General features: G+C 39.9%; 1 protein-coding gene across 6 annotated transcripts in view; it reads left to right on the top strand.

Annotated features, from left to right (window-relative positions):
• Positions 1 to 27,422, top strand: part of DST (dystonin) — a 290,047-nt gene that overhangs the window by 91,760 nt on the left and 170,865 nt on the right. For all 6 annotated transcript variants that reach the window (XM_054279827.1, XM_054279824.1, XM_054279823.1 and 3 more), the window contains 3 exons: positions 14,478 to 14,567; positions 17,360 to 17,437; positions 19,502 to 19,594. In XM_054279827.1, coding sequence (XP_054135802.1) covers positions 14,478 to 14,567; positions 17,360 to 17,437; positions 19,502 to 19,594 — 261 coding nt within the window. The remainder of the gene's footprint in view (positions 1 to 14,477; positions 14,568 to 17,359; positions 17,438 to 19,501; positions 19,595 to 27,422) is intronic.

The raw sequence follows: 27,422 nt of genomic DNA, 5'->3' as shown, positions 1-27,422 counted from the left end.
CCTTTGAATTCAAAACCCCAAAACTTAAGGAACTAATGAGGCATGTATGAAACACTGGTGGAGGATGAGATGAAAGTCATAAAATAAAATAAGCTGTTGATGAAAACAGAGTAAAAGCAGATAAATTCCTCTTTGTTGTTGATTTTATTTTTCAAATCAATTAAAAAATATTTTTGTAGTGCCAGGTCCTAGTCCTGAGAGATTAAATAGGCTATTTTGAAATACTTTGTTTCTTTATTAGAACTTCGGATGTACAGAAAATAGAACTAAAGGCAAGGCAAGCAGAGACTGGCTAGTGATAGAGTGAACACTTCCCTTCAAGGGAAAATGTTTCTTTGTTTTCATAGAATAAAAAGTTTTAGAGAGCCTCTTAATTGGCCTTCTAGCAACACCCTGTGTGCCTGGGCAGCTCTGTGGAGAGGGAGAGCTGTCCCCTCCATGGCACTGACAGGGAGCCCAGCCCCTGGTGCCACCTGCAGTGTGGGCTGGGTTTTGGGACCCTTGGCTGACCATACATTGGGAGAAACAAGCTGCTGGTGGGAGCAATGGGCAGCATACCTTCACATCCATTAGTTGCTCCAAAAGTCAGTTTAAAAGGTGTTATTAACCAGAAGGCTTTTGTGAGTAGCTGGACAAAATGCTTTTGAAAACTATTGTTTTAAAGCCCAGTGTTTAAAAGCATGTACTGTATTGCAGTGATAGTGCATTAGCGAGAGAGAGAACAGCTTTTTGTTGTGCAAAGACTGAATGAATAATTCAGAATAGAAACCTGAAGTTATTGATTCCTGGGTGTCCTTCAGGCAGCACAGGGTTTGCAAATGGCCTCTTAGGTCGATTGCTTTGTGAAATGTTCAGGTATGACCTTAATGGCAGCAGGATCGACCATTCCTGATAGAGCTCAGTCATTCCTTGCTGAAAGCTGGCACTTTACTGACACTAGTGGTTATCATTTTAGATAGCACTGCTCTCAGTATCTTCTTTTCCAGCCTGCAGTTAAAATGTTATTTAAAATTCCCCACCTCTGCTTTTATAAATGAGTACTTTGTAGCTCTGCATTGGTATTAAAGGATGAGGGATGAGGTGCCTGGTGTTAGTCTAATGGTAGTAGCTTTTTAAAAAAATCTCAATTTAACACCTTTTGATTTTGAAACACACTTAGAAAAAGCTGCTTCCCCCCCCCCCCACACCTTGTTAAATAAATTAAGACCGATTCCTTGTTGTGCTGGTGCCTCCAAATGAGCTTTGTATACTCTCCTCCCAGTTCATTCTGACAGCTGCCGCAAACTGTGTTGGGCACAACTTCCATAAAATTCCACTTCCAGCTTGCTTTAGCCATTGAGTGCAGCTAAAGGATCAGTATTTCCTCCTCTATTTTGGAATTCAATTGTTTAGCTATGCCTACTGTCTTATGGCTGGCCAGAAGAACATTTCAGTTTTTCTCCTAAAATTTTCTCCTGTTGTGTTTTCAGGACTAATTCTAAAAGGTCTTGAGGTGTTTTTTCTTTCAGACATAGCCCTTCTGAAAAAATAAATAAAAACAACTCTTGAAGAACATCATCAGTTAATGGTGCAAAGGAGTTTTTGGTATTTTCTCTGGAAATATGCACAATTGCGGTTTATTAATTGTGTACACATTTTTTTCAAAAATTCTTCATTTGGAGGTAAACCACACTGCTTAGTATGATCTGTAGCCATTTGCAAAGCAGCTCAGCAAGCAAACTGGGGACTTTTTTGGTGTTTAATTAAAGTTTAGATGAGGGAGTAAGGTAACCAGGAAACACTGAGGAAAAGCAGTGACAAGTGCCACAAGTTAAAGCTGCAAAAGAGGAGGGAATTGTTCAAATTTTTAAAGGATAATGATGAATTGCATCACAAAAATCTCTCTGCCAGTAAGCAAATAAATAAATAAGCAAGTTCAAGTCAATAAAAACTGTGCCACAGATTTTAAGTTTATTTGATCCTCTTTAATGCATTCAGACTTCATGACTAATTGGGAACAGGAAAGAGAATAACTGAAACCAATAAATTAAATATGCATGAAATATAGGCTAGCTTGAGCATATCAATATTTTTATGGCATGCAACCCTATTGAACCAGTTGAGCACATGCTTTTATGTATGTTGGTTTTTTTAAAGAAAATGGTTTATATAGGTGCTCTTATATGAAAGAATGAGTATAAGGAGAACTAAGTCTGCCATGCAATGACTGCATGATGAAATAGAACCACTAGAATCAATATGCTCCCTGTTATAGACTTAATATATTAATGTATTAATTCATTCTCTTTTTTGTTCAGTCCATTGTTTGCAATTAGTTCTCAACATAGATTTTATTTAATATTATTTATTCCTTGGAGATTGTGAGAGATGAAATTCTAGCATTTGCAATTAAGTGTTGACTTTTTAATTAATTGTTAAATTATGCATGGGCTTATTTTTATTATATACTTTTGATGTATCTGTATCTAATAATAATTTATATATCAGTTTAGAAGTACTAGGGTTTGATCTAGCTCCCTTTGGGCTAATGTAACTGTGCCATTGGCTCCAGTGGGAGCAGTTTTTGCCCCAGTGTGTGGAATCCAGACAGTGAGCATCTTCAAACATTTAATCACAGACATTACCTAAGTATTTTGTTCTACAGCAATATTTCATATACTCTGGAAAGGAAGGCTTGCCCTGAGGTAGTGTAGATGTGTGACAGTGTGAAGACCTAAAAAGGCATGATAGAAGAATAAACATGTTATTCCTGTAAGGAAAGGTGTTCTCTGTTAAAACATTTGTGGTGCCTTGAACAGGGACACTTCAATGTAATCACATAGCATCACAATGCTCCTCTACTTAGGAGGATTTTAATTGGAATAATATTTTATCAGCCAACCTTAGTATTTTTTACCTACTTCAGGCATGTTTGGAGTGTATTTTGTTTGGTGAGGGATTGTTTTAGAGCTGAGTTTAATGTTACTAGCATTACATTTGCATACTTTAAACAATTCCTCCCTGGTAAGTTACATTTAGCAGCACGTAGGAGAGGCCAGGAATGGTGAGGCCAAGTTGGAAACACAAAGGGTGGTGGGAAGTGGGTGTACTGAAATACTGTGGCATGTTCCTGGCCGAAGAAAAAAGGCAGTATGGCTGCTGTTGATTGGAGGCATTGAGCTGTATCAGGAAAATTGATGGTGGGTTTTTGGTCACTAACTTAGCATTGGAAAGACAGAACTGTGTAGCAATGGGGAAAATAATTTATCCTCATAATTGACAGAAGGGACAATGTGGAATTCTGCATTTGGAAACCTGCGAAGGAGCCCTCAGTATTGTATGTAAGAAAGGCATTTCTGTGGCACAGCTCAGCTCATCCCCAGGCAGATGTGCAAACCACGCTTGCTGCTCTGTTCCCTGCCTGCTGCAGGAGCTGCAGTGGCTGCCTCTGGTTTGTGAGAAATGCCAGCCAGCCAGACCTTCAGCCTGCCAGATTCAGAAAGTTGCTATCAAAGCTGCTTTGTTAGATAGGTCTGGACTGGCTGGGAGGGGCTGCTTCAAAATGTAAAAAAGGAAGGTAATTTGGAAGCAAGTGGTTGTAAATCCCAGGCTCACTTTTCAAAGAAAAAAGAGAAGTGAGAAGTCAAAGCAAGATAATGAGCTGGAGAAAGCAACAGGTAGGGTCTCCTGGGGGAGCAATACAGGAGAGGCAGAAATGCAGGAGATCTGGCAGTTGTTGAAGGTGTTTGTGTAAGAGGCTCAAAGGCAGGCTACAGCCAGGCAGAACATATAGGAGACATTGTATAGAAAATACTGCTGCTTTCAAGGTGTGTGAAATACAAAGGAGCTGTATGAGAAGTGGAAATAAGGGTAGCAGGACTAAAGGTTTGTATAAAGGAGTTAATAAAGCAGTGTGGGGTAAAATCAGAGAAGTACAAGGTTTGGAATGAATTAATGTGACATGGAAGATCAGAGGAGAAAGACCCTGTAATTATGTCAGAATATGAAGAAAAAAGAAGTATTGTTTAGAAGCACATTACCAAGGAATAGAAGAAGATAAATAGTTTTGACCAATGTAGAAATGTCTGAATTGTATTGGTCTCTTTGTTCTATAAAGTGCTGAAATATGTTTTAATAAGATGAGGGTGAAATTCTGATAATGAAACAGTGGATTGAAGAATATTTGGTAGGGGACATTTTCTTGTCACACAGCTTTATTTATCCAACAGTTAGTAACTCACTGATTTGTAACATTTTATCATTCTATTTAAGAACTCAGAGGAGGAGGGAGACTTCTAGAAGTGTGCAATTACAATAAGCATAATACCTCTCTCCCAAGGAGAAGAAAAGAATGAGGAGTTAGAGACCTTGCAGGGTGATTTCTCTCCCAGGAGAGACTGTGGAACATCTGATCTTTGAAAGCAGGTGGACAAAGGGGAAGTGGTGCAAATGGTATGTCTGTACTTTTTTACATGCTACCAGAGGTAGTCTCCTTAGCACATCACTGCCACAAAATTGGGATGAAAGGATAGCAAACAGAGCTTGCTGGGGCATTGCCATTAATAATGACTGCAGCTGCAGCTAAGCTGGTGCTGGGAAGAGCAGTGCCCTTGGCTGTTGCTGCTGCCATGGGAGCTGTCAGGTGCTGCAGCAGCAGCATCTGGCTCTGGCAGGCAACGCCCATGAGCAAGGACCTTCCCCTGACAGGAGCATCCCAGTGCCTGCTGCCCTCACTGTACATCTTCTTCAAGTGAGGTTTCAAGCTCTGTGCCTTCACCTTTGCAGGGACAGGTACACCTGTTTCTCTGGCTGTGCAACTCTCTGGCTCCAGCCCTTTGTCCTGTCAGCAACAGCTGTCGTTCTTGCCCTGCCACAAACCTCACAGGATTCATTCCTTGGCCTGGGCTGTGTTGGCTTGTGCCCAGGGAGCTCCAGGAACTCCACACGAGCTCCTCACCCTGCCTATGGGCAGCGTGGTGCTTAGGAGACGTGGAGGCAGCCTGTAATTCTGCTTTCTCATAGACACAATTGTGGGCACTGGGCTGTGAAACTCTGCCTGGCTGCCTAACTTCTGATTTCTGCGTGGACAAGAGGCTTGTAGCCGTCTCTAACAAAGTAGTAAGAAGATAGTTTTTCTTGGAAGATCAAGAGTAGGTTGTGATAATTTGAGTTTGTTTAGTCTGAAGCTAAGAAGACTGAAGGGAGACGTGATAATGTGTCCTCAGTATGTAAAAAGTGTTTATGCAGAGGCTGGTGAACACATGATTTATGAGGTCAAACTTTAGGGGAAGGGTCAACAAAAACATCAGTTTATTTTACAGGAGATTTAGTTTGAAGATTAGTGAGGAAAAATGTCCCTCTCTGTAAAGCCAAGTAAGTGTAGTCAAACACTGAAGCACTTGTACTGTGTTTTACATTTCCTTCATTTGGATTTTCAAGAATAAATTAGAGGAGCATCTCTAGTGGTTTTTAGCCAGACTGCACAGGACTGAGTGATCTGTCCAGTCCTTTTTAACCTTATACTTCTACTATTTTCTGACTGCCTTGTAAGGCACAGCCCTTCTCTGGTGAAGTATAATTCAGCTTTTGAGCCTTGAAGCTGATCGCTGCAAAATTCCTCAGCAAAGCTTATATTTTTATTACTTTAGTGATTTCAATCTGCATTAATCCTACAGTTCCAGTGAAAATGCCTTCTTTGAGATGGTTGCCATGTAAAGTGAAGTTTAGTGATGTTTGCTTTATATTCTTGTTAATTGTTTATCACATTTATACCTTTGTAAATAAAATATTTTAAACAGGGGAGAACAGATGTTACAAGAGAACAAATCCACTTGGTTGTGAGTCACGCTTTCTTTGTTTTAGTTGTTTCTGAAATTTATCAATATCTTTAGTCTTATATACAAAACCATCAAAACAAAATGTACTGGTCTGAAGAAAAATCTAAAAGAATTACAGTGGTGCAAAAGGGGGAAGAGAAATGGGAATGCTGTGCCTTGAAATCACAACTTGTGCAAGCAGTGTTGTTGGCTGGGAGTATGAGTGGAGTGGCATGCAACCTCACATGCCACACCACATGTGGCATCAACCCCTCATGTTCTCTTTGAGCTATCCAGAAAATGAAGGTTAATTCGGTGCAGTAGATATTTAGACTTGCTGGACATCTCTGTGACTTTATATTTTAGAACTTAAAATTGTAGCAGTGATGGAGTAGACATCCATTTTATGTTAGTAAATATGCATTTCTGCTTGTGAATCTGCAGGGGCTGCACTGAGGTGGATTTGCTGATGCCAATATGCAAATTTACAAACAGACAACCAAGACTGTGGATTAATAGCAGTGAGGGTAGTGCTGTGATAGTGATAATAAGTAAGTGGAGTGGAACCTCGGGGATATCCTGAGTGGTTGGATCAATGCTGGTTGGAGAGAACCTTTGAGCCCCTTTGTCAAAATGTTTTGAGATGTGTCCAGTTCTGTGCTCTCCAGTACAAGAAAGACATGGAGCTCCTGGAGTGGGTCCAACAGAGGGCAAAAAAGATTATTTAGGGACTGGAGCATTTCTCTTACGAGGAAAGGCTGAGGGAGCTGGGCTGATTGAGCCTTGAGAAGAGATGACTGAGAGGGAACTCATCAATGTGTATGAGTGTCTAAAGGATGGGTGGCAGGGAGCGGGACCAGGCTCTTCTCAGTGGTGCCAAGCAATAGGGCAAGAGGCGATGGGCAGAAACTGAAGCGCAGGAGCTTCCACCTGAATATAGGAAGAACTTCTTCACTGTGCAGATGACCAAGCACTGGAACAGATTGTGGAGTCTCCCTTACTGGAGATATTCAAGAGCCATCTGGACACCATCCTGTGCAGTGGGTGACTCCAATATGAAGGCTGGAACAAATGACCCACTGTGGTCCCTTCCTATCTGGCTCATTCTGTTTTGGTGTTAATGGACCCAATTTTCTTTTCCTGTAGGAAGTGGGAAGGACTTGTGACATTTAGGATACTTGCTTAAAGTTCTTCTGTACAATGATGCTGTTTCAAATATCACATCTACTGAAATCCATAGAAGGACTCCTCGATGTGTGTGTTTATGTCCTGCTGTTTGATATATATGTAAGATTATACCTCTGATTGCACATTTGCTGATTTGGGGATTAGGAAAATACTGGAATGCATTTCATGAAACAAAAATGTGGGATGTTAAGAAAAATATAAGGATATTTAGCAATGGCCATATTATTTTTTTTTTATTGAGCCCGAGTATATTTATACCTCAAAGCCATACAACTATTGTATGATTAATAGTTATCCAGAGACATGGGAAATAATTGAAGGCAGGGGCAAAATTGAGTATGTGAAAGCAATGGAGATTGAGTTGTCTGGGAGAAATGTGAAGGTTAATGTGCAAAAAAAAAGTGACTGAGCTGAGCTTTTTAGTTGCAAGGACAGGCTGTTAGAGGGATGGAACACAGGAAGGATGTTATGGTTGTCATGATAACAGAATGTAAAGCATTGGCCAGAGGAGACACTGAAGGATGAATCCAAGGATGCAATCAAGGATGAATCTTCGGTTAGAAAACATCTGCTGTAAACAAAGATCAGGGGCATTGAACTCAGTCTGTAAAGGAGACTTGTTTAAATGTTTCTTAATGAAATCCTTAGTAAAGAATTTAATAACTATTAATCCTTAATAATCCCTTAATAAAGGACTGAGGAATTCCTTAATAAAGGAATTGAGTAACATTAGCTGTGTCTGCTACTTGTGAGAATTAATATCCAGAAACATATTCAAACAGAAAAATTCCTCCTGAGTATTACAGAAAGAACCGTTTATTCTCTGTGAACCACGAGAATTGTTTCCTGCAGAGTGGATTATTAGACTGTCAAAAGCAAGGAGTGAAAAGGAAAAGAGTGAAAATGAATTTTGGAGCCACTAGGCCTAAGGCTGGATTTGCCAGACTGTGCTAGCAAGGGAGCAGGAGGCCAGAAGAGCTCTGGCCCAAGGGTGTGTGCCAGCTTGCTGCCAGCCCTGGCTGCGGGATGGTGATGGGGAGCCGGGCAGGGTGTCCTGGGTGATGGGGAGGCAGGTGGGGTGTCCTGGGTGATGGGGAGCCGGGCAGGGTGTCCTGGGTCATGGGGAGCTGGGTGGGATGTCCTGGGTGATGGGGAGGCAGGTGGGGTGTCCTGGGTGATGGGGAGCCGGGCAGGGTGTCCTGGGTGGGGTGTCCTGGGTGATGGAGAGCCCGGGCGGGGTGTCCAGCCCGGAGCTGCGGGAACAGCACCACCTGCAGCCCCGCGGCTCCTCACCGGGATCGAATCCTCTTCAATAAACCTGCGTGCTTGCTTGCGTTTGGCAGAATGAGTGTAGTATGGGATTCAGTGCAAAACCAGCATTGTGACCAGGCTGCGTGTTTGGAGTTGGGGTTTTTCGCAGCAGTAAGTTTCGGGTTTAGGGCAGGAGATGAGAGAGCAGAGGCTGTGGGTGTGCGTGTCAGTGTGCACGGAGCTGAGGCTCCCTGCTCTCCTGGCGTGGCCATGGAGCCCGGCTCAGCGCCTCGCTGCCCTTCGCAGTGTGCTGGGGGCATTACCTGGCGGGGAGGGGGCTGCAGTGCCTTGAGCCATACTCATTCTTACGTGGGGGATTGTGAGATGTCTGTGCAGTAAAGTAAGTACTTTTGAAGATTTTTGAAGAAGCAACTTCCTTGGCAGATCAGTCACATGGGAATGTTTTGACAAATCTCATATTTTCACAGTTACATGCTTCATGGCTCTTGTTACAGCCTCTTCAGAATTTTAGAGTGTTTCTCATAGCATGTGTCAGGCTAGTAAATCTTTATTTTTGTACACAAACGCATCTTTTTGTATTAGAGGGATTTTTTTATTCTTTACTTATGTCATAGATTTGTTATCATGCAGCTAGAATTGCCGCTGTGATTTCTTAAGTTTTAAAGATGAAAGGACTAAAACATGCATGTTCTCAAAACTTACAGAAAACTGTTTCCCCCATAAGTATAATTTTTAATAAAAGTTTTCCTTTAAAAACAAGCTTAAGTATGTTTTTAGGAAACTGAAACATTAGGGAAACTCATCAGGGTGTCAGGATCTCAACAGTGGCCACAGAAGTTTTTCAGCTCTTTGAATGCTTGATGGCATTTGCTGTGGAACACTGTAGTCATAGGAGCTCTCAACTATTTATCTATTATCTTGATGAAAATTGTTTTACTGTTACTGAAGTGAGTGGGTGTTCTAAGAGATCTTTCTCCCACAGTCATTGACTCAGATTCTTAAAGAATGAATTTGAAGTTTATTGTGAAACTCACAGCTGGCCTTGTGCCAGCTGTCATTTGGACTTATCTGTGACCTCAGTTGTAATTAAGGCCTGACCCGTTTTTTCCCCTAAACACACCCCTTACAGTTCTAACTTTTGAGCTTTTTCCCATTTTCCTTTGACAAATCAGTAATGCTTTACGTCTGGGCTGGGCATTTAATTAACTCTGCTTCCAGAAGCAAGGAGAGCAGTACTGGAAAAAGACTTTCCCAGGCAATGTGGTCTGAACAGCCTCAGCTGGATCTGTAATACTATAATTCTGGGTAATGACACTGATTTTATGAAGTCTTGACAACTGAACTTCAGTTATTCAAAATAAGTATGGTTCAGATTTTATTCTAATTTTGCCTGTTCTGGAAACCATAAGAAAAGGTCTAATTTGGCATGTTCTCACAATGATCAGTTCAGCTTAATTATAATATGGAAAGGGAGTCTTCTGATGTTTTTAAGGCAGATATTTGATTATAGTAGTCTGCTTTCCTGACCCTGTAATTAAAAAAAGGGCAATTTTGCAAATAAGTGAGCACAAAACTCTGCCATGTTTCCAAGTCATGCAGCTTGCCAGGGCCACAGTGATTACCTCACCTGCCTCAGGGATTTCCTGGTGGCCTCCAGTACATGGGCGTTGCTTTGAGCTGTTCCTGCTTGATCTGATTTTATTCTCTCCCCTGTCTCTTTTTCCTCCACTCTAGATTTTGCAGCATATTAATGTTTGTTTCTGCTTCTTCACACACTATTTCAGTTGAGAATGTGCTCTGTACATTTTAGGAGCTGGTCTGGAACACACTGCCTCCTAACATGAAGTCTGAAGGATCAGCTGGGTGTGCACCCACTGTATACACAGAAATGGGCACAACCCTATTTTCCTGCCATGTTTACTTCTAATCAAGAAAAAAGGGTGTGATTCTTGTTTCAGTAGAATCATCTAGAATCCTAGAACAGTTTGGGTTGGAAGGGACCTCTAAAATCACAGAATAAGCTGAGTTAGAAAGGACCTACAAGGATCATCCAGTCCAGCTCCCAGTTCTGTGGAACACCATTCCCAAGAATGGGGATTCTGCCATGTGCCTGACAGTGTTGTCCCAACACTTCTGGAACTCTGTCAGGCTTGGTGCTGTGATCACTTCCCTGGGGAGCCAGGATCCTACCACCAGAATCCTACTACCAGAATCTAGAGTGGAGGAACCTTTGAGTGAAGAACCTATTCCTAATACCCAGCCTAAACCTCCCCTGACACAACTTCAGGCCATCTAGTCCAATCCTCCCTGCAATGAGCAGGGTCTTCTTCAACTAGACTAGGTTGCTTGGAGCCCTATCCAACCTGATCTTGAATGTTTCCAGGGATGGGACATCCACCTCTCTGGGAAATCTGTTGCAATATTTCACCACCCTCACTGTAAAAAATTTCTTCCTTATATCTGGTTTAAATGTACTCTCTTTTAATTTAGAACGTTTACACCTTGTCCTGTTGCAACAGGCTCTACTGAGAGGTAGGTATCTCCTGTGCATCCTTGTCAGGACAGAGCTGGTTTTGCTTGCAGCAGTGGAAGTGACAGTCCTTCCCTTTCTACCATGTAACTGTAAGCAGCCATTAGTGTGTAAAACCATAGATTTTGTTCTAGAATCAAGACAAATAATATCAATAAAAATTGTAAGAAACAGGTTTTCTGTGGAGGATGGCTTGACTGATGGCAAAACCAGAGATCACTATGTGCAACTTTGGCTCACTAAGCATTGGCATCTAGGACTGCTTGAGATGTATAAGGGCTTTCAGTACAGACATCTGGTCCTGGCCAGCAGGACCTAGGCAAACATTAGCCCTTCTGGAGAAGAAGAGAGACCCTAAACCAGCCCTTTAGGTAGTGGCCAGACAGCTGAATCATGCTCTTCTTTCCCTGTCAGGCAGACTGCAGGCTGTGGTGACAGGTGCTGTGATGCCACCTCACAGAGGAGGAGAGCAAGCCTGGCAGGCCAGGAAATCTTATAAAAGACACAGAACAGTGTGGGGATCTGAGTGGAAGCTTTTGGAGGCAACAGCCATCTTCTTAGTCATCATCCCTGAAGTGTCTGACATGATGTGGTCTAGGGTCAGGATTCAAGCTTTGTCACTGCTACAGTATTAAAAGTTTGTTTTTACTGGTGATAGTGCAGAGATTCCCCAAGGCACTAGATTGCAAAGCATAAGCTTACTGGAAAAGGATGATATGAAAATATCTGATGCTTATGTCAAGGAGAATGGAGCTTTCCTTACCACAAACATCATAGTATACATGCCAGAAGATGAATCACTTCTGAAACAGTGCTTTACGTTCCCTCTGTCTCCTTTTCACTGGTGAAGCCATTTTGCCTTTCTTGTTTAAGTTTTGTCAGATGCACCTCAGCCACTCTGTGTTTCCCACGTCTTCCTTAAAGAATCTCTTCTCATGCCCGAATTATCAAATCTGCCACACTCACATGGCTATATTGCAAAAAGTTGCCTGAGGCAACATGTAACCTACTTTGAGTGTGGACCTTGTAAAATGTTGGGCTGACAATTCTGTGATTTTATTCAAAACCACAAGAACTGTTGTGAAATTCTATGGGCTCAGTAGATCCCGCACATCTGTCCAGGGGCTCCCATTTGAATCCAGTATTTGTGATACTCTGTGTTATGAAGGAGGCTGAAAAAGATTTTGTTGTCTGTGTTGGGAGACCAGAGTTGCCCAAGTGATAGTTAGAGAGAGGTGATTTTTCAAGCTTTTCCTGAAGTGTCAGTGTAGGGTCTCTTGAGGAGGGCAAGATGCTCCTTTTGGAAGAAGTGATCTGATGCTTTGAGTGAATACTTGCTCATATCAGTTGGCCAATTATGGTATTTTAGATGCACATCTGCTGCTCAAAGTATCGGAAGAAATTCCTTATTATGTTGCTCTGTACCAGGATGACTGGCACAGTATGTACTAAATAATTAATCCTCACAGTAATTGCCAGCTAGTGGCAGAACTATGCAGATACATAAGGTGTACTGCTGGTTTTCCTGTTTTGACAGCCCTGTGCCAGTTTTTCATATCCAGTGTGAGTTCATCTCTGAAGTGTCTGTGATTTCTAGAAAGATAAACTGGGGAAGATGGTTGTCTTTGTAATACTTAGGAAAACTCAGAGCATAAGAAACAAACAGAGGGTTAACAAATGTGTGCTGTGAGAGACAGAGCAACAGGATAGCAAAATTATCTTGCGTCTAATGGATAAAGCAGACAGAACAGAAATAGTGGTATTTTCTCGCCCCACAATTCAGATATCTGCACACTGGGCAAATCCCCTGAGTTTTATGTTGAAAAGAGTGTGGGCATTGACTTGGTGCTGCACAAACAGTTCTTTAACTGTGCTGTGCAGTGTCTTTGAGATGTATGCCACATTCCCCTGTCCTTAACCTTATGTCCTCTCCTGTGCCTCTGGCCACCAGCCTGTGCTGTGGGTCTGTTCTGGCTGGGGATTCTGCTTTCCAAAGAGAAGTGGAAAGTGGCACGTCCTGGGTGGTGGGACAGGCAGCCCTCTTACAGGGTTTTGTCATAAAGAAAAGTTGCCTGCTTTTAACAGAAAGAGTTTAGCACTCAGTTTGATGTAGTCCTTTGAATATAAAAATAACATGTGGGTTAAAAATGAAAGATTGTTATGCTTCTCATCTTTCAAGCATTTATCATAATCAAATCTTGTATCAGGGATATAAATTATTTATATGGCTTCCCTTTTCTGTGCTTTCACCAGAGATGTAGTAGGAGAACACCTGTTCTTTGTTCAGCTTGGCAGTACTTTAGTATTATCAGAGACAATTTTTCTTTTCTTTTTTTTTTTTTTTACATTAATTGCTTGCAGGATTAAAAAAAAATGTAACTAAATTTAAAATGATAGTATTTTGTGTGTGTGTGAGAGTGTTAAGCTTATGTATATGTATTAGAGCATTGGATTGTAATTTGGCTGTGCATGTAGAGTCTGTGTAAGCGTTTTGGAAAAGATGTGTTGTAATTCCTCATGGAACAGTCTTCTAGATGACTTGTTCTGGCTATTCTTCAGCACAAGCATAAATATGTTCTGATGCTACTCTCAGTTAAGATGATGATGTTTGTGAAAACAGATTGCCGGGTATTTTCATGTTTAAAATTGGAATAAGAAAACTTGAACTAAAAAGCATTTATGAAGCTAATCTTAGGCATGGAGATTTTTTTTTATTAACAGGATGAATCTCAAGATTCCCCCAAAAGTTTAGCAAACCAAGTTGTTGTAGTAAGTTGAAGATCTGGGTTGATTCTTGCTGCCCTCCTCACACACACGTGTTGGCAGTCAGAGTGTGTCCCATAGGTCTCATGTTGGAAGTACAGCTCATCTCTGGCAGAGATTAGGAAGAAGAAAATTTCTGATGTTGTATTCTGAAAAATTAGGTCCTTTTGTGTCACATTCAAAGAGCAGCTGGCTGGAATTGTTTAAGCCATTTCAGATAAAGTTGTATTTAAGCTAATGGTAAGATTCAAGGAGTTGGCCTGTGGACAGATATCTCCCAGATTTGTTGTGCCTGTCAGTAAAGGTGGATCTTCCATCTGTCTCCCTTGTGATTGCAACCCCTCACTAGATCAACCCAATGTCATGGTTCTTTGGTGTGGTGTGTAAGGTGGGTGTGTGAGTTGTTGGGAAAGCTCACTAAGCACTGAGAAACCTGAGGTGACAATACATGCTGTTAGTTGGTGGATGGCATGCTTTGATTAGGAAGTGTGTTACTGCAGTGAACATGCATGCTGCTGATAATATATATCTGTTGGGTATTTTTTTACAATCCATTGACTCTAGCTACTGTTATCATAGTGGTCATTATTTAGGTCCAAATAGGGGAGCATCTGATATTGTTTAAATTGTGAGATACTGATTTTTTTCATTGCTACATGCATTCATTACCTGTAGCTTAATACTGTTTTTCTTTTCATTAAATAAATATAAAGTGTCATGAAACTCCAAGTGCAGAGACAGACGTGAATTTTGTCTATTACAATTAATTTGCATCTGTAAATCTGTCATTAAAGTGAAGAAATTAAAAAAAGCAATGCTGAGGTATAGCTGAGGTTTATCTGTATTTTAAAAGATATGTATTAATATGAGTGTGAATTCTTAGCTATAAACAGGGATCATGTATTTATTTTTTGCATTTATCTGTGCAGGTTCGAAAGCATGTGAATGACCTATATGAAGACCTAAGAGATGGACATAACTTAATCTCACTTCTAGAAGTCCTTTCTGGAGACACCTTGGTAAGCTTTTAGATCATAATACAATGGTTTCAGATTCTTAATTATGAATTTTCTCTGTTTATTAACTCCTTGTGTATTGACTGCTGTAGATTTCTTTGATATTTTCTGTAATCTGTGACCTGATACCAAAGACTCAAGTTGTATTTCTGTTGGTAAATATGCTGGTGTGAATTCTGTGGGGGAGTGCAATCTGTTCTCTTTGTTTTTTGTGGCTAGTGAGACTTCCTTTCTTAATATGCACTATTTCTTCTGCTCTTTCCTTTCCTTTATTTTCTGATTTTTGTTTTAACAAATATTGGATGCTTAATATCTTTTTGCATTTAAGGGAGTAACTTACAAATAACAAGGATCAAATGTCCCTGAAATTGTCTAACACACTCCTCAGGTGTCATTTCCTTTCTTTGTGAGCATTACTTCCCTTGCTTGGTATTTGTTCTCTTCATTATGTTCTTCTTTTCATGCTCTTCTTTTCATTTGTGGTCTGTCTTGTGTTTTTGCTGTCCTGTCTCCTGTCTGTTGTATTCATTAGCCAAGAGAGCGAGATTTTTTGAAGACCTTACGGTTGGTGAGTTCAACAGAAGCATGCGCAAATGAACAGCATGAGGATGTGGAGGATGAGGATAAGGGGGTAGGTGCCGACCCCCATAACTGTACTAATGCAGTGTTTGAAGTGTGGTGTCTGCTGATGTAAATTCTTAGTTTGGTATGCTGCAGTAGTGGGCTGTAGAAAGGACAAAAGGACTTTTGTTGATAAACCAGGATATGTGTGTTTACAGTGGAGGTATGGTAAAGACAAATTTTTATTCAAGTCTTTCTGTGAACAGCTAAATCACAAATGTTCAAGATTTCTATTTGTTTTCTGTCATTAAACTGTACAAAATCATGGTGCAAATGTATACTGGACAACACTATCAAGAAGCTATAATTTTTTAAAATAATAGATAGGGAAATACCATAATTCTATTCAACTAAGATAGTTTTTCTTAACTTGCAAACAGTATTGTCCATATACCAGTAATTTCAACAAAGACTTGAAGGTTCTTCTAAGTGAAATCAATAGAAAAAATTGATTTCTCTTAGTTAGAAGCACCAGTTAACTCTTTGCATGATGTGTGTGCCATAATATTGGGTAATATCTCGAAATAAGGTAATTCAGTGTGCAGATCTGTTTGTTAAAATTTACCATATGTAGTAGAGATTTTTTTCAAAGCAGGTAGATTAGAAGTTAAGTGACAGCTTTATGTTGTGGCTACTAAAAATACAGATAGTTTGTAGGGTTTGTGTTTCTTGCAACAAATGCTGAATTATCAATTCTCTATATTTTGCCCATCCAGAAGGGAAATATCTACTCATAAAATGTAAAATGTTGGGTGCTTGTTAGTCTGAGTGAGTTGTTTCATGCCTTTTTAGACCTTGCATTTTGGCATTTGCTTTAGCAACTTGCTGTCATAGGGCCTGAGTGCCTCCTTGGCTTCCGTGTGTTGTGCTGCAGTTGTGATTTCAGTGGAATTTGTGTGCTTTTTTTCTGGAGGGCAGCATAAATCAAAATGCTGCATTGGTTTATAAAAGAAATATTTCCCCTCTGAGATGCTAACTGTGTATTTTGGGGTTTACTATACCTTCCTTGTTGTGGAAAACCAAGTTCCAGGTCTGCAGTCCTTCATTCCATCTGTGGAAGCTACTTGTTAGCAAGGGCTGCAATGCTTGATCCTGAAGTGATTGGTGTGAAAAACAAGGGGCTAAATAGAAGATTCTGTAATAGAAATTAAAATTCTTTTTGTTTCAGTTTATGCTTCTTATTCAACTTCATTTTCTTATGTTTCTTTTTGGCAAGCATCTGATGCTCCATAGGGGAAAAAAGGCAGTTGAGGAAGGCTTGGGCTTATCTGTGTGTTTCACAGTGGTTGTCTGAGGAAATGCTCATATTCATGGCTGATCCCTAGCAATTATAGTCTGCTTCAGTTTATTGCTGTGAAAGTTTGTGAAAAGTCTGAAATAAGGAAGATTAGAAGGACTTGGATATGATGTTGATGGTATAAATTTAACTGCTTTCCCATGCTGATCTGTGACAGCTAAGTATGCATTTTCTGTGTGATTCTTCTCTTGGGTGATTTGACACTAACTGCATGCAGTTTTGCCATGTTTCCATTAACACACCGCTCATTTTTATTTTACAATTTCTTTTTGATAGTTCTGACTTTGTTTGAGGGGAGTGACTTGTTAGTATTTTTCATGTTTTAAAGTTTTCTACCCAAGTCAAGAGTTTAAACTTACACTCTAGGACTGTTCGTGTTATATTATTCTGTTTGGAGGAAGATACTATCTTTATTAGATACTTTAAATAAATATGTATAGGTATCATAATCATTATGCAGTCATGCCATTAAGCCATGAAGTTCCATACAGAGGTAAGCTTTTCTGTCACAGAGTTTACTAGAACAATATAAAGGTCCACGACATTACTTTTGTTTTGTTTTGCTTAATACACTGTAAATATTTTATAATAATGTTTAGTTTCTGTAGGTAATAGCCCTCTTGGCCTTAATAGTACTTTACAGGGAACAGCTGTCAGCCTGCATGGATCAAAGTTGCAGCTGGGGACCACTCTTGCCATCCACTGTACTAAAAAATAACTACAGTTAAAATAAATAGCTAAAGCACACTTTTCCACCAAACATATTGACTTCATTAAAGCTGTAGTGCTTCAAATGTTCTACCTGATGTATTTAAATCAGACTGTTTGTTCTTTTGTCTGATGAGAAAATCTCACAAGCACTCTTTTCCACTTGTAGCCCCGAGAAAAAGGTCGGATGCGTTTCCACAGACTGCAGAACGTCCAAATTGCACTTGACTATTTGAAAAAGCGCCAGGTATGACGAAAACAATAATAAAAAAATAATTAATGGAATTTTTGTCACATATAGCTAATAAATGACAAATTTGTCCTGCTTTGTCTCTTTTGCATGTTGTCTAATAGCTGCCTGTGTAGGCTCAGCTTTATGTCATGCTTGAGATGTGGCAAAGGTAGTTTTACACTACCCTTTCCTGAGTAATAACAGCACATTCCATGTGCTATATGCTATTGAAGAGGATAAAGTTATGGGTGACATCCTTAGGAGTTGCTTATAGTAATTTTAACTGTCTTTCATGCTGCCCAGCTGGTATGCAGTTTTGTTCACAATCTAATTTTTAGTGCAAAATGCCAATTCAAATATATTAGAATGTTGTATAGGTGTTAATTGTTTTAATTGTATTAATTTTGGGAAAACTTTGTCAAATTTTGATCCTGATAAAAGCAAAACTGGCCTTTTTAGATGAACTAGAGAGGTGTCAGAGCCACCCGGGCACTGTGGAAGATTCAGGCTTAATTTCACTTGTATCTCCTTTTAGCCAGACACTTGAAATCCACACTGTTGCATTTCTGCTACTGTGAATTTCTTTCTACTTTTCAATATCTTTTAAATGCTTACAGAAGCTTGATTTCTCCCTTTTCCAAAGGGAAAATAAAGGGATTTCTCCCTTTATCTGAAACATGGAAAGAAAGACTGTTCCTTTCTATCCATCAGATCCTAGTGAATTGACACTGAAAATCTACTCCCTGATTAGTTGATTAAAAAAAAAATAAATTGTTTTTGCTACTTCAGAAGTTTGAGAGACTATGAGGTAGCAAACCATAAACAGATACTTAGTTTTGTTATGAAACCAGACGTTGTTTTGCATTTTGAAATTTCAAACCTGCCTTTCGGGTCACTGAATGGAATGTGTACACTGAGAACAAAATCCTCCTTTGCTGAGTTCAAAGCAAAGGGCTTTAGTCTTGGCAAATTGTCAGTGGGGCTTGCTTGATTAAAATTTCAGCCCTCTAGTAGGTGTTTCTAAACTATTTCGGAGTTAACTGGCTCAGGTTGGCTGTGTAACCTCCAAGCACAATGCTTTATTGTGATTGTAAGGTAGAGAGAGCCTATATATTGATAATTTTGAAGCCTGACTTAAGAAATGAACAAACAGCAAACTGTGGAATACACTGCACTCTCTTGCAGAGAGTGGGGTTTGGCACTTTTTTTCTCTCCAAACAGTAAAGATTATGTCTGCAGATCAAAAGAAGGACATACCTTTGCTTGTTCAGTTGATAACTGGGTATATGTTGAAAAGCATGTGCATGAAACTTTACTAATGTAAGCATAAAATGCCTCTTAGCTGAGTCATCTTTAACTGCTAGGTTCTATGGATGCATAATACGTATAGAGAAATTAAATTTATTAATAAAATTAGAGAAAAGACCAGAATTATTGAGCTCACTCTGGGTGTGAGTTTATGGGAGTGTAATAACAGCAGCTCTTGTTTTAATCCTATTAAGCATTTGTTTATAGCACTATGAATGACTTCAGAATCAGAAACTACAATAATTATTGTATTTTTAAGCCATTGTTTACTTAAATGTGATACTAAATTCCTAGTTTTATCAAGCCAGACCTGTGTTTTAGCAGGCCAGTTCTCCTGCTGCTGAATCCTTGTTTAAGTACAGGAAGGCGTGGGGTGGAAGAACGACAGTGATAACTTCCAGTGTCAGCACTGCCCTGGGACTGATACAGCAGCTACAGATCATTATATTCATGTTATCCTGCCCTCCTCTGTCGTGCCTTCCCCTTCTGACAAGAGCTGAGGCAAAGGGTATTTGGCATGGGGAGCAGATCTGCCAGCCTAGTGACAGCTGAGGAATGTCCTCATCCCGGTGTGAGTGGGAGAGGGCAATTCCTGGCAGGCCACTTACAGGCAGAATGCAATTCCCTTCTGCTTTTGAGAATTAAAAAAACCCAGCAGAGTAGGCTCAGGAAGTGAGTAGCGCATCCTTTGTAGTCATGCCTGCGTAATGCACTATGTATTTGTGGAATATTTATTTCAATTTTGCCTGTATTTTCTTTCTGTGATGGCAGGTGAAACTGGTTAACATCAGAAATGATGATATAACAGATGGGAATCCCAAATTGACTTTGGGGTTGATATGGACCATAATTTTGCACTTTCAGGTAAGCCTAGTTTTGCTTGACTATGTGTTTTTGGTCAGTTTCTTGCATAGTTGCGAGGAATGTCAATGTAGACAGGATTCCATAGCTTTTATCTCTTCTCTAATGTATTTCTAAAGGTTTGGGTGATGTATCTTATTTCATGATGTAAACTGAATCTCAAGATTTTATTTGCTAATTTCCTGTCTGTGGAGTGAGAGTAAAAAAAGCTTCAGTTTTGAGCATCATTAAAGACAGTAATTGATGTATTCCTTCCAGTATTTGGGCATATCCTTCTAGTTTCATTCTACATACTTATTTTTATTAGAATTAAAATATTTTGAAAAATGTTGAATATTTTTTCCTTCAGGATCTGCTGCTATGGGTATTTTAGCAAGCTGTACTCTCAGCCTCTTCTTGTAGTTCCTCCCATGTGAGCATTTGTTTCTAGCCCCAGCGATGGTGGCCTGGGTCACACTAGGTGGCACTCTGGTTGTTGTACACTGGTGGGATTGTGTACAGTATAATGCAGCCTTACAGTGCGTGGTGTTAAATTGCTCCTCAAAAGGAGGCTTGCATAATGGCCCTGGCTGTAGATGATGTAATTCAGATGACAGATAATTCCCATTTAGTGACTGCAGCATTGTTAGCGATGAACTCCCTGCTGTGCAGGCATTTTAAATGATCAGAAATTTGCAAGATCACACAGAAAAAACGTGGTTCACTTAGGAGTATTCCACACTGAATTTATGACTGAGAAAAAATTTCTTAAAAAAGCCAGGAAGGCTGCTAGGATCTAATGTGCCCTTATGCAAATCCTATTGTGGAGTAAAGATATGAATAGGGCCAATGGTATCCAGATATAAACAGGGTGCACATCTTAGCCCAGACAAGCACACAGAATAAAGGAGAAACCACTAGCAAGGACTGGAGCTCCTTCAGCTCCCCTTGTCATGTCAATCTTTGCTCCCACATAGTTATACAGAGAAAAAAAAATGATGGGTTTAAATATATTTAAGCATGACCTACAGAATTAGGCTGTGATTGAAGGTTGCTCTATTTTAAGAAATAATTATTAACAACTTACTAATAGAAGCTGTTAGTGGAGGTTAAACCTTTACTTGATGTGTATTTTATGTTTCTGAACCTGATTATTAGGCTTTTGCAGAATGAAATTGTTAGTTTTTCTCATTAGGTGAAGCACAGGACATCTGGCACAATTTTAGGTGCTTGTAAAAAGTCATGAACGTTAGTGCTGCCAGTTGTAAAAAATGGATGAAAAGGAAAACCAATTTATATAAATGACCTTCTTTAGGTGAACTGGTGTGACAAGGATTTTCCCCTGTAAGGTAGTCAGCTCCATATGAAATATGTTGAAGCATTTAGATTGTAGCTAAAACACACTTCACTATGTCCTAACCCAAATAACTACCAACTAAATATCTGTAAGTACAGTTCAGATCTTGTAGATTTGTCAGAGTAGAGTATTTCAGTTGGAGGGGAGCTACAACACTCATCTAGCGGGACTGCCTGACCAATTCAGGGCTGACTGGAAGTTCAAGCATGCTACTCAGGGCATTCTCCAAATGCATCTTGAACACTGACAGGCTTGGAGCATCCACCACCTGTCTAGGAAGCCTGTTCCAATGTCTGACCACCCTCAAGGAAGAGAAATGCTTCCTGATGTCTAATCTAAACATCCCCAGCACAGTTTTGAAGTATTTCCATGTGTCCAGTGACTGCATACCAGGGAGAAAAGAATCAGAATGGTTTGGGTTGGAAGGGGACTGTGAGAATTACCTCATTCCATCCCCCCTTCTGAGGGCAGGGACACCTTCAACTAGACCAGATTGCTCAGAACCCCATCCAACCTGGCCTCAAGCACTCCCAGGAATGGGGCATCCTAGCATCTTCCCTGGGATCTGTTCCACGATCTTCCCAGGCACAGAGGAGTGGCTGACAGGTTGATAGTTCCCAGCATTGTCTTTTCTTCCATTTCTAAAGATGGGTTCCCTTTTAAAGAGCTCAATGCCTCCCTCCAGTTCCCCACAGAGCAGTGAGGTCACTCTTCAGCCTCCCTTTCTCCAAACTAGGCAAACTCAAAGTCCTCAGGTGCTCCACTTAGAACAGGCTTTCCATCCCTGCCACCAGCTTTGTTGCCCCTCTCTGGACATACTCAAGGACCTTCATGCCCTTCTTAAACTGTGGAGAGCAGAACTGCACCCAGCTCTCAGTGTGAGGCTGCACCAACACTGAGTACAGCAGGATAATTGCCCCTCCCTACTGGCTGTTTGGGCTGTGTTTGAGGCCCCCTAGTATGGATTCTGCCACCTTGATGACTTTCTTTTTCAAAATAATAAATTTAAAAATTGGTGAAAAAGTAATTTTAAGGATGGCTACTGGTGCTTGACTAATTACTGAGCCTCTTTAATAAACATGAAGTAAGTGAAGAACAGGATATGTTAAAAAAGATATTCTTTTTGTTAGTAATGGCTGCAGTAAACCTACACTGAATGCAGAAGGGATTTGTAAAGTGATGGAAGACACACTAATCTGTGCTTCCATGACATTTCCTGCATGACATTTCCTGCTATTTCTCTTTAAAATGGCAATTCAGTGTCTTTGTCACCCACGTATGGCCCGTTTGGGTTCAGAATGTGAAGTTCAGAAGAATGTAAATACTTAGACCTGAAGTTGTTTTTTTTTTTTTTTTTTTTTCTTCAATTACATTTAAAATGAGGGAAAAATCTGAACAGAAAAGTGGAGTCTTCACCAAGGGATAAAGCTTTGTGATAATAACTGTGTTTATGCGTGGAGCAGTCCCATACTTACGGGAAAGTTGTGATTAGATTCAGTTTGAAGTTAAGACATCTAAATCCTTGTGCTTATGGGGAAGTATGTTCTTATGCAATTGTCTAAATTGTCCCTTTAATCTGATAATCAGAAGGATAGAGATCTAGTTTATACAGTTAGTACAGCCTAGACAGTGAATCAACTAACTAGCTACTAGAGGTTCACTTCACTCAACTAAACATAAACATCTGTGTTGTTGGAGATTTATGAGACACCCATGTGAGTATGAGAAGCATGACCTGGGTCTTGTGGGAAACCCAGCCTCATCTGGGAAGAGACAGATCAGGGAGGATAAACTGCTTCTTAAATGGTGGAAAACATGTTTAGCAATGGATTTGAGGCCTGGAGGAGTGGGCAATACAGAGGGTGAGGCTGATGGAGTAATCCAGATCACCTGGAGGAGCTGCCTAGAGCACCTATGGAGCCATTAACTTGTCCAGCATAGTTGCTGTGTGTGTTCTGAGACGACACTTCATAGCCAGTAGCATTTGCAGTGGGAAGCAGATTTCCTTAGGTCTTGTGGTGTAAATGCTATCTCCATATGGATATCTCAGGTATTTTTAAGTGTCTCAAATATTCTAGATGGTCAACTGACTTTCTTATCTCTCTGCTTCAGGGTGTGAATCATTGCTATTGATTGAACAACTAGTATAGGGCTTTGGATTCAGTCTCCTAAATACAGGTGACATTTGAGTGATACCTGAGGTATCCTGGAGTATGCAGGACATGTGTGTGGAGTTCTCTGATGAGACACCAGACCTGTGAGAAACTCATGATCTTCTCGACCTGCAGCTGGAGGCCAGTTGGGGTATTGCAGGATATCTCAAAGAGCTCCAGAACCCCGTGCTGAGGGAACTGAATCCTGCCCCCACTGCATAAAGGGATCTCTTCAAAACCTAGCCAGTGTGTAAACATGAGTATCTAGACACTTAAGTGGGGGTCTTTTAAACTGAATTACTCCTTAATTTTCCCATCATTTGCAGAAGTAGTTTTCTCAGTGAGCATAAGAATCTCTTTGCTGTGTGATGTTACTGCCTCAGCTACACATCATATTCTAATAACACTGCAATCTGGGAAGTAGTCAAGAGGCCAGAGATTGTTTTTGTTGTTGTTTGTGGCTTATTGTTTCTCTGAGTCATGGTCCTTATCTGGAAGGTATTATTTACTTAAAATAGAAAATCCCTCTGATTATTGGAATGAATTTAGGAATGATTTAGGGGAAAGACATGATGAAAAAAAAAAAACGATAATACACATTTGAGGATTATGTTTCTCTTGCATCTGAATTACATCTAGAGATGGTTATGGCTTTGGGAATTGGTGTGCATAACTAGACAAATATAAATGTTACAGCACTGACTTCTGCAGCTGCACAAGTCCAGAAAGTATCCATTCTTCTGTGTCCCAAGTAATTACATAAGAGTTACTGAAAAGCTGGAGTGGGAAATCTGGTGGATTACTAAACTGAGTATGTAAGAAAATAATTTGTTCTGTGGGTATTGGAAAACCCCAATGCATCTATGTTGCTAGGATTTATGCAAGCTTTCAATGTACGTATTTCACATGCTTTTAATAGTAGGTGGCTTAGTTTAAATTCAGTTTCATAATGTAATAACTGTTATAAGTTATTTTCCTGGCACCTGTAGAACATGCTAAATCAGATTATAGTATTTTGTACAATCATAGGCTGTATGTATAAATATACAAATTAATACTTTAATGGACTCCTTCAACATTGGATACATTTTCACTGACTACATTGGAGATGAGCAACTATAAATGGAAGCAGGATTTGTCCTCATAAAGTCATCACAATTTTAGTAAGATTTAAATTCTGTGAAAACTGGTGATCATTTCTTTTCAGACCTCTGCAAGCATTCTTTAACAAATGTTAAATGTTTGAAATCACTTGCAAATGTTGGTTGGAAAAAGCATGCTGAAGCAAAGAAAAACTTTGAACTTCCATGTAGCTAAAAGTAGGCCTTTGTGAACTCAGACCTTGAAAAATTTCAGAAAGTTCTAAGTAATGACTCAATAGACTTCTTCTATTTCAATTTCATCATCATTTTTCAGCTCAGGAACTGCCATTAAACCTTTTCCTTCCACTCTTCCCTGCTCTTTGCTGTCAGACCTCTGGAGGATGCTGCTTTCAAGGTTCTGCTCAGTGATGATTCTGTCCAGATGTACAGTACTATCCAGCCCTCTCCTGCCAGATGGGCACTTTCCCTCAGGCCTCCTTTGACACATGTGTAATCTCTTTACATTTCTCTTGCTAGCCAGCAAATACTTTTTTTTTTTTTTTTTTCCTGACTCCCCATAAACCTTTAAGAAAAAATCACTTTTGATTAGTCTGGCCCCAAGCAGTGTACAGACTGTTAATTTGGTCCAGCATCAGCAGCTAAACTTTTACCAGTGTTGGTGAAAAGGTGAGACAGGTGGGTTTGTAAGGCTGTGGCCTTCATGCAGGGTGGCCAGAGGAGGAGGCAGCTCAGCTGTGGTAGCCCACTTCAGTAAATGATGTGCAGAAGACAGAGGGATGTCCCTGGTAGGGTCACCATTGAGTAGACATGCTGCCTGCTTTCTTGAGGTGGCCATGAGGGATCAGGAGAGCTGGGTCTGGCCTTCAGTCCTCTTCTCCTGGCAACCATTCCTGGTGCTGCTCGAGCTGTGTGCCCTTGCAGTCCAAGGATTGAAATTTACTCTGCCCCTGCTTTAAAATGACCAGAACAGTTCAAGGTCTGATCTTCTTAAAGATTTAAAAATGGAGCTATGCGGCCAGTTGTCCCGTCTGTGACTGTGTGTGATGATAGGATAAAGTGTATTTCACGTGGTAGCTGCATTGTCTGTCATTAGCCGAGGCAGCAGCACTGCCTGTCCTTCAGCAGTTGTTAGGGTGTACTCTTGTGATATTTTATTTCTCAGATGAACTCCTAGTTGTTTCTTCTGGAATTCTTCGGTGATTTATTAAAAAAATAGTGAAATTCCTAGATCTTAGGTAAGAAAATGGGTATGGAATTCTTGAAATTTCTGGGACTCATCTGAATCGCAGCAAGGGTGAGAGAAGCATGAAATCTCTGTCCTTAATGCCATGAAGCCATCAATAAGGAGCAAATTCCTCTTTTTGTTACCCATCTCACTGGATATAAAACCTCTCCTGTTGGTGGTTATTATTTTGAATATCTCAGGTAGTTGAATATCTCTTTCAGAGTTTGAAGAGTGGTTGCCAGTACAGCTCAAACAGCTCCAAACCTTTTGTTTGTGCTGGCAAGCCTTTATTGTTATCCTTGTTTTCTATCTTGTGCTACTTTAATTTTCACTTTCTATTTGGCTTATGTTTATCTCTCTGTTATTCTGCATGTGACCTTAGGGCTGTGCAACCAAATGCTTGCTGGTTATCTGGTATGCTGTTTTAGTGCTGTGAAATGACACGTCCCATTTGTGCTAAACGCTCCATTACTTCTGCTGTGTTGCATAAACACACAAAAAAGAGGGGGAAGGGATCTTAGATCCAGATGTAAAATGCATTACTAGTAGGGTTTTGATAAAAGATACCTGGCATGGTTTGATTACCAAAGTAGAATAATTTCTCCGGTACAATAATTGCTAAATATATGAGACAAATAATAAAGCATAAATTTGCAGTGTACATAGGGCTAATGGTATCATAATTTTGCAGACTTAGAAATACACAAATATTCAACAACATTGCCATTTTAATGTGTTATGCACCTGTCCCATATTAAGAAATTATTGCATTTCCCAGTCACAGACATGCTTGACAAATTATAGAAATCTGTGGTTAAGTGCAAAAACTCATACAAATCTGCATGAACTATTTCATGTTTCAGTGTTAGTCATTTGTTTTCCATGTCTTAATCTTAACCTCTTGTTTGTGATTAAGCAGCCTGTAAGACAGGTCAAATTGCACACAAGTGTTGCTCTAATCCTTTATTCATGCTGTACTTAGGGGTTTTCATGCCAGAAAAAGTCTGCTGTTAATCTCCCCATAAAACTTTGCAGCCTCAGTGGGTATAAATTTGTATCTTTTACATGTTTTGTTTAAAAAAATACCACCACCAAAAAAAAAAAAACCAACAAAAACCAACAAAAAATCCCTAGTATCAAGATAAAGAAACATAACAATCCCTGGTGGTTGCTTTAACAGCTTTGATCACCTGGATCTCTGCCTTAAACCAGTGCTGAGCTTCCATTCAGGTCTAGTCAGATTAGTCAGATGTCCAAGACAAAGCCCTTGGTGTGGTCATCACTGTGTTGTGGTGGTTCTCACAGGCTTCAGTGGTAATCTATTTTGGTGCTTTAGAATATAATCTATCTATGCTCCAGCTGTCAGGTTTTGGAAGAAATTTAAATTTCCCTCTTCTGAACCTCCAGTGTAATCCTGTTAACTCAGTCTCTTTTCTTGCTGAGACCAAAGTTATGACTTGATAGAATTTCAGTTAGCTGAAAGTGGCTTTTTTTTTTTCTTTAGTTACTAGCACTTTCATTTATCGTCTTTGCTTATTTTGCTTAGGGTTTTTATAAAAAACACACTAACAACTGATACAAATGCAATATATCAATTCTGTTGTCCTTGACCTTTTCTTTGGTTCAAGAGTGACTTAGAAAGTAAAAGTGACTATAAGTTTTTATTTGGTTCTTGGGAAAAAAATAAAATAAAATGAACCAGCAGACAGAATTGGTAATAGAGAGCTGATAGCCTTCTTAGGAACAGCTGGTAAGTATTGTTAAGTCTCAGAAATACCTACATCTAGAAAGATAAAAAGGCATAAGGGTTACTAATTATCTGCAGAGGTATATTTGGAATGCATTTATTCCTAGATAATATTTAGAAATGGATAAATTATAGAACTACCATATTCTACTATGCTGTGATGGATGGGACCCTTCAGGATCATCAAGTCCAACTCCTGGCTGTAGACAGGACCCCCCAAGAATCACCATGTGCCCAAGAGCATTGTCCAAACACTTCTTCAACTCT

This window comes from Melozone crissalis, unplaced genomic scaffold, assembly GCF_028551555.1.
Source record: "Melozone crissalis strain CALT ecotype California unplaced genomic scaffold, PUWL_Pcris_2 ptg000027l_1, whole genome shotgun sequence".
Taxonomy (NCBI): Eukaryota; Metazoa; Chordata; class Aves; order Passeriformes; family Passerellidae; genus Melozone; species Melozone crissalis.
This window is presented reverse-complemented; position numbering and strand designations above follow the sequence as displayed.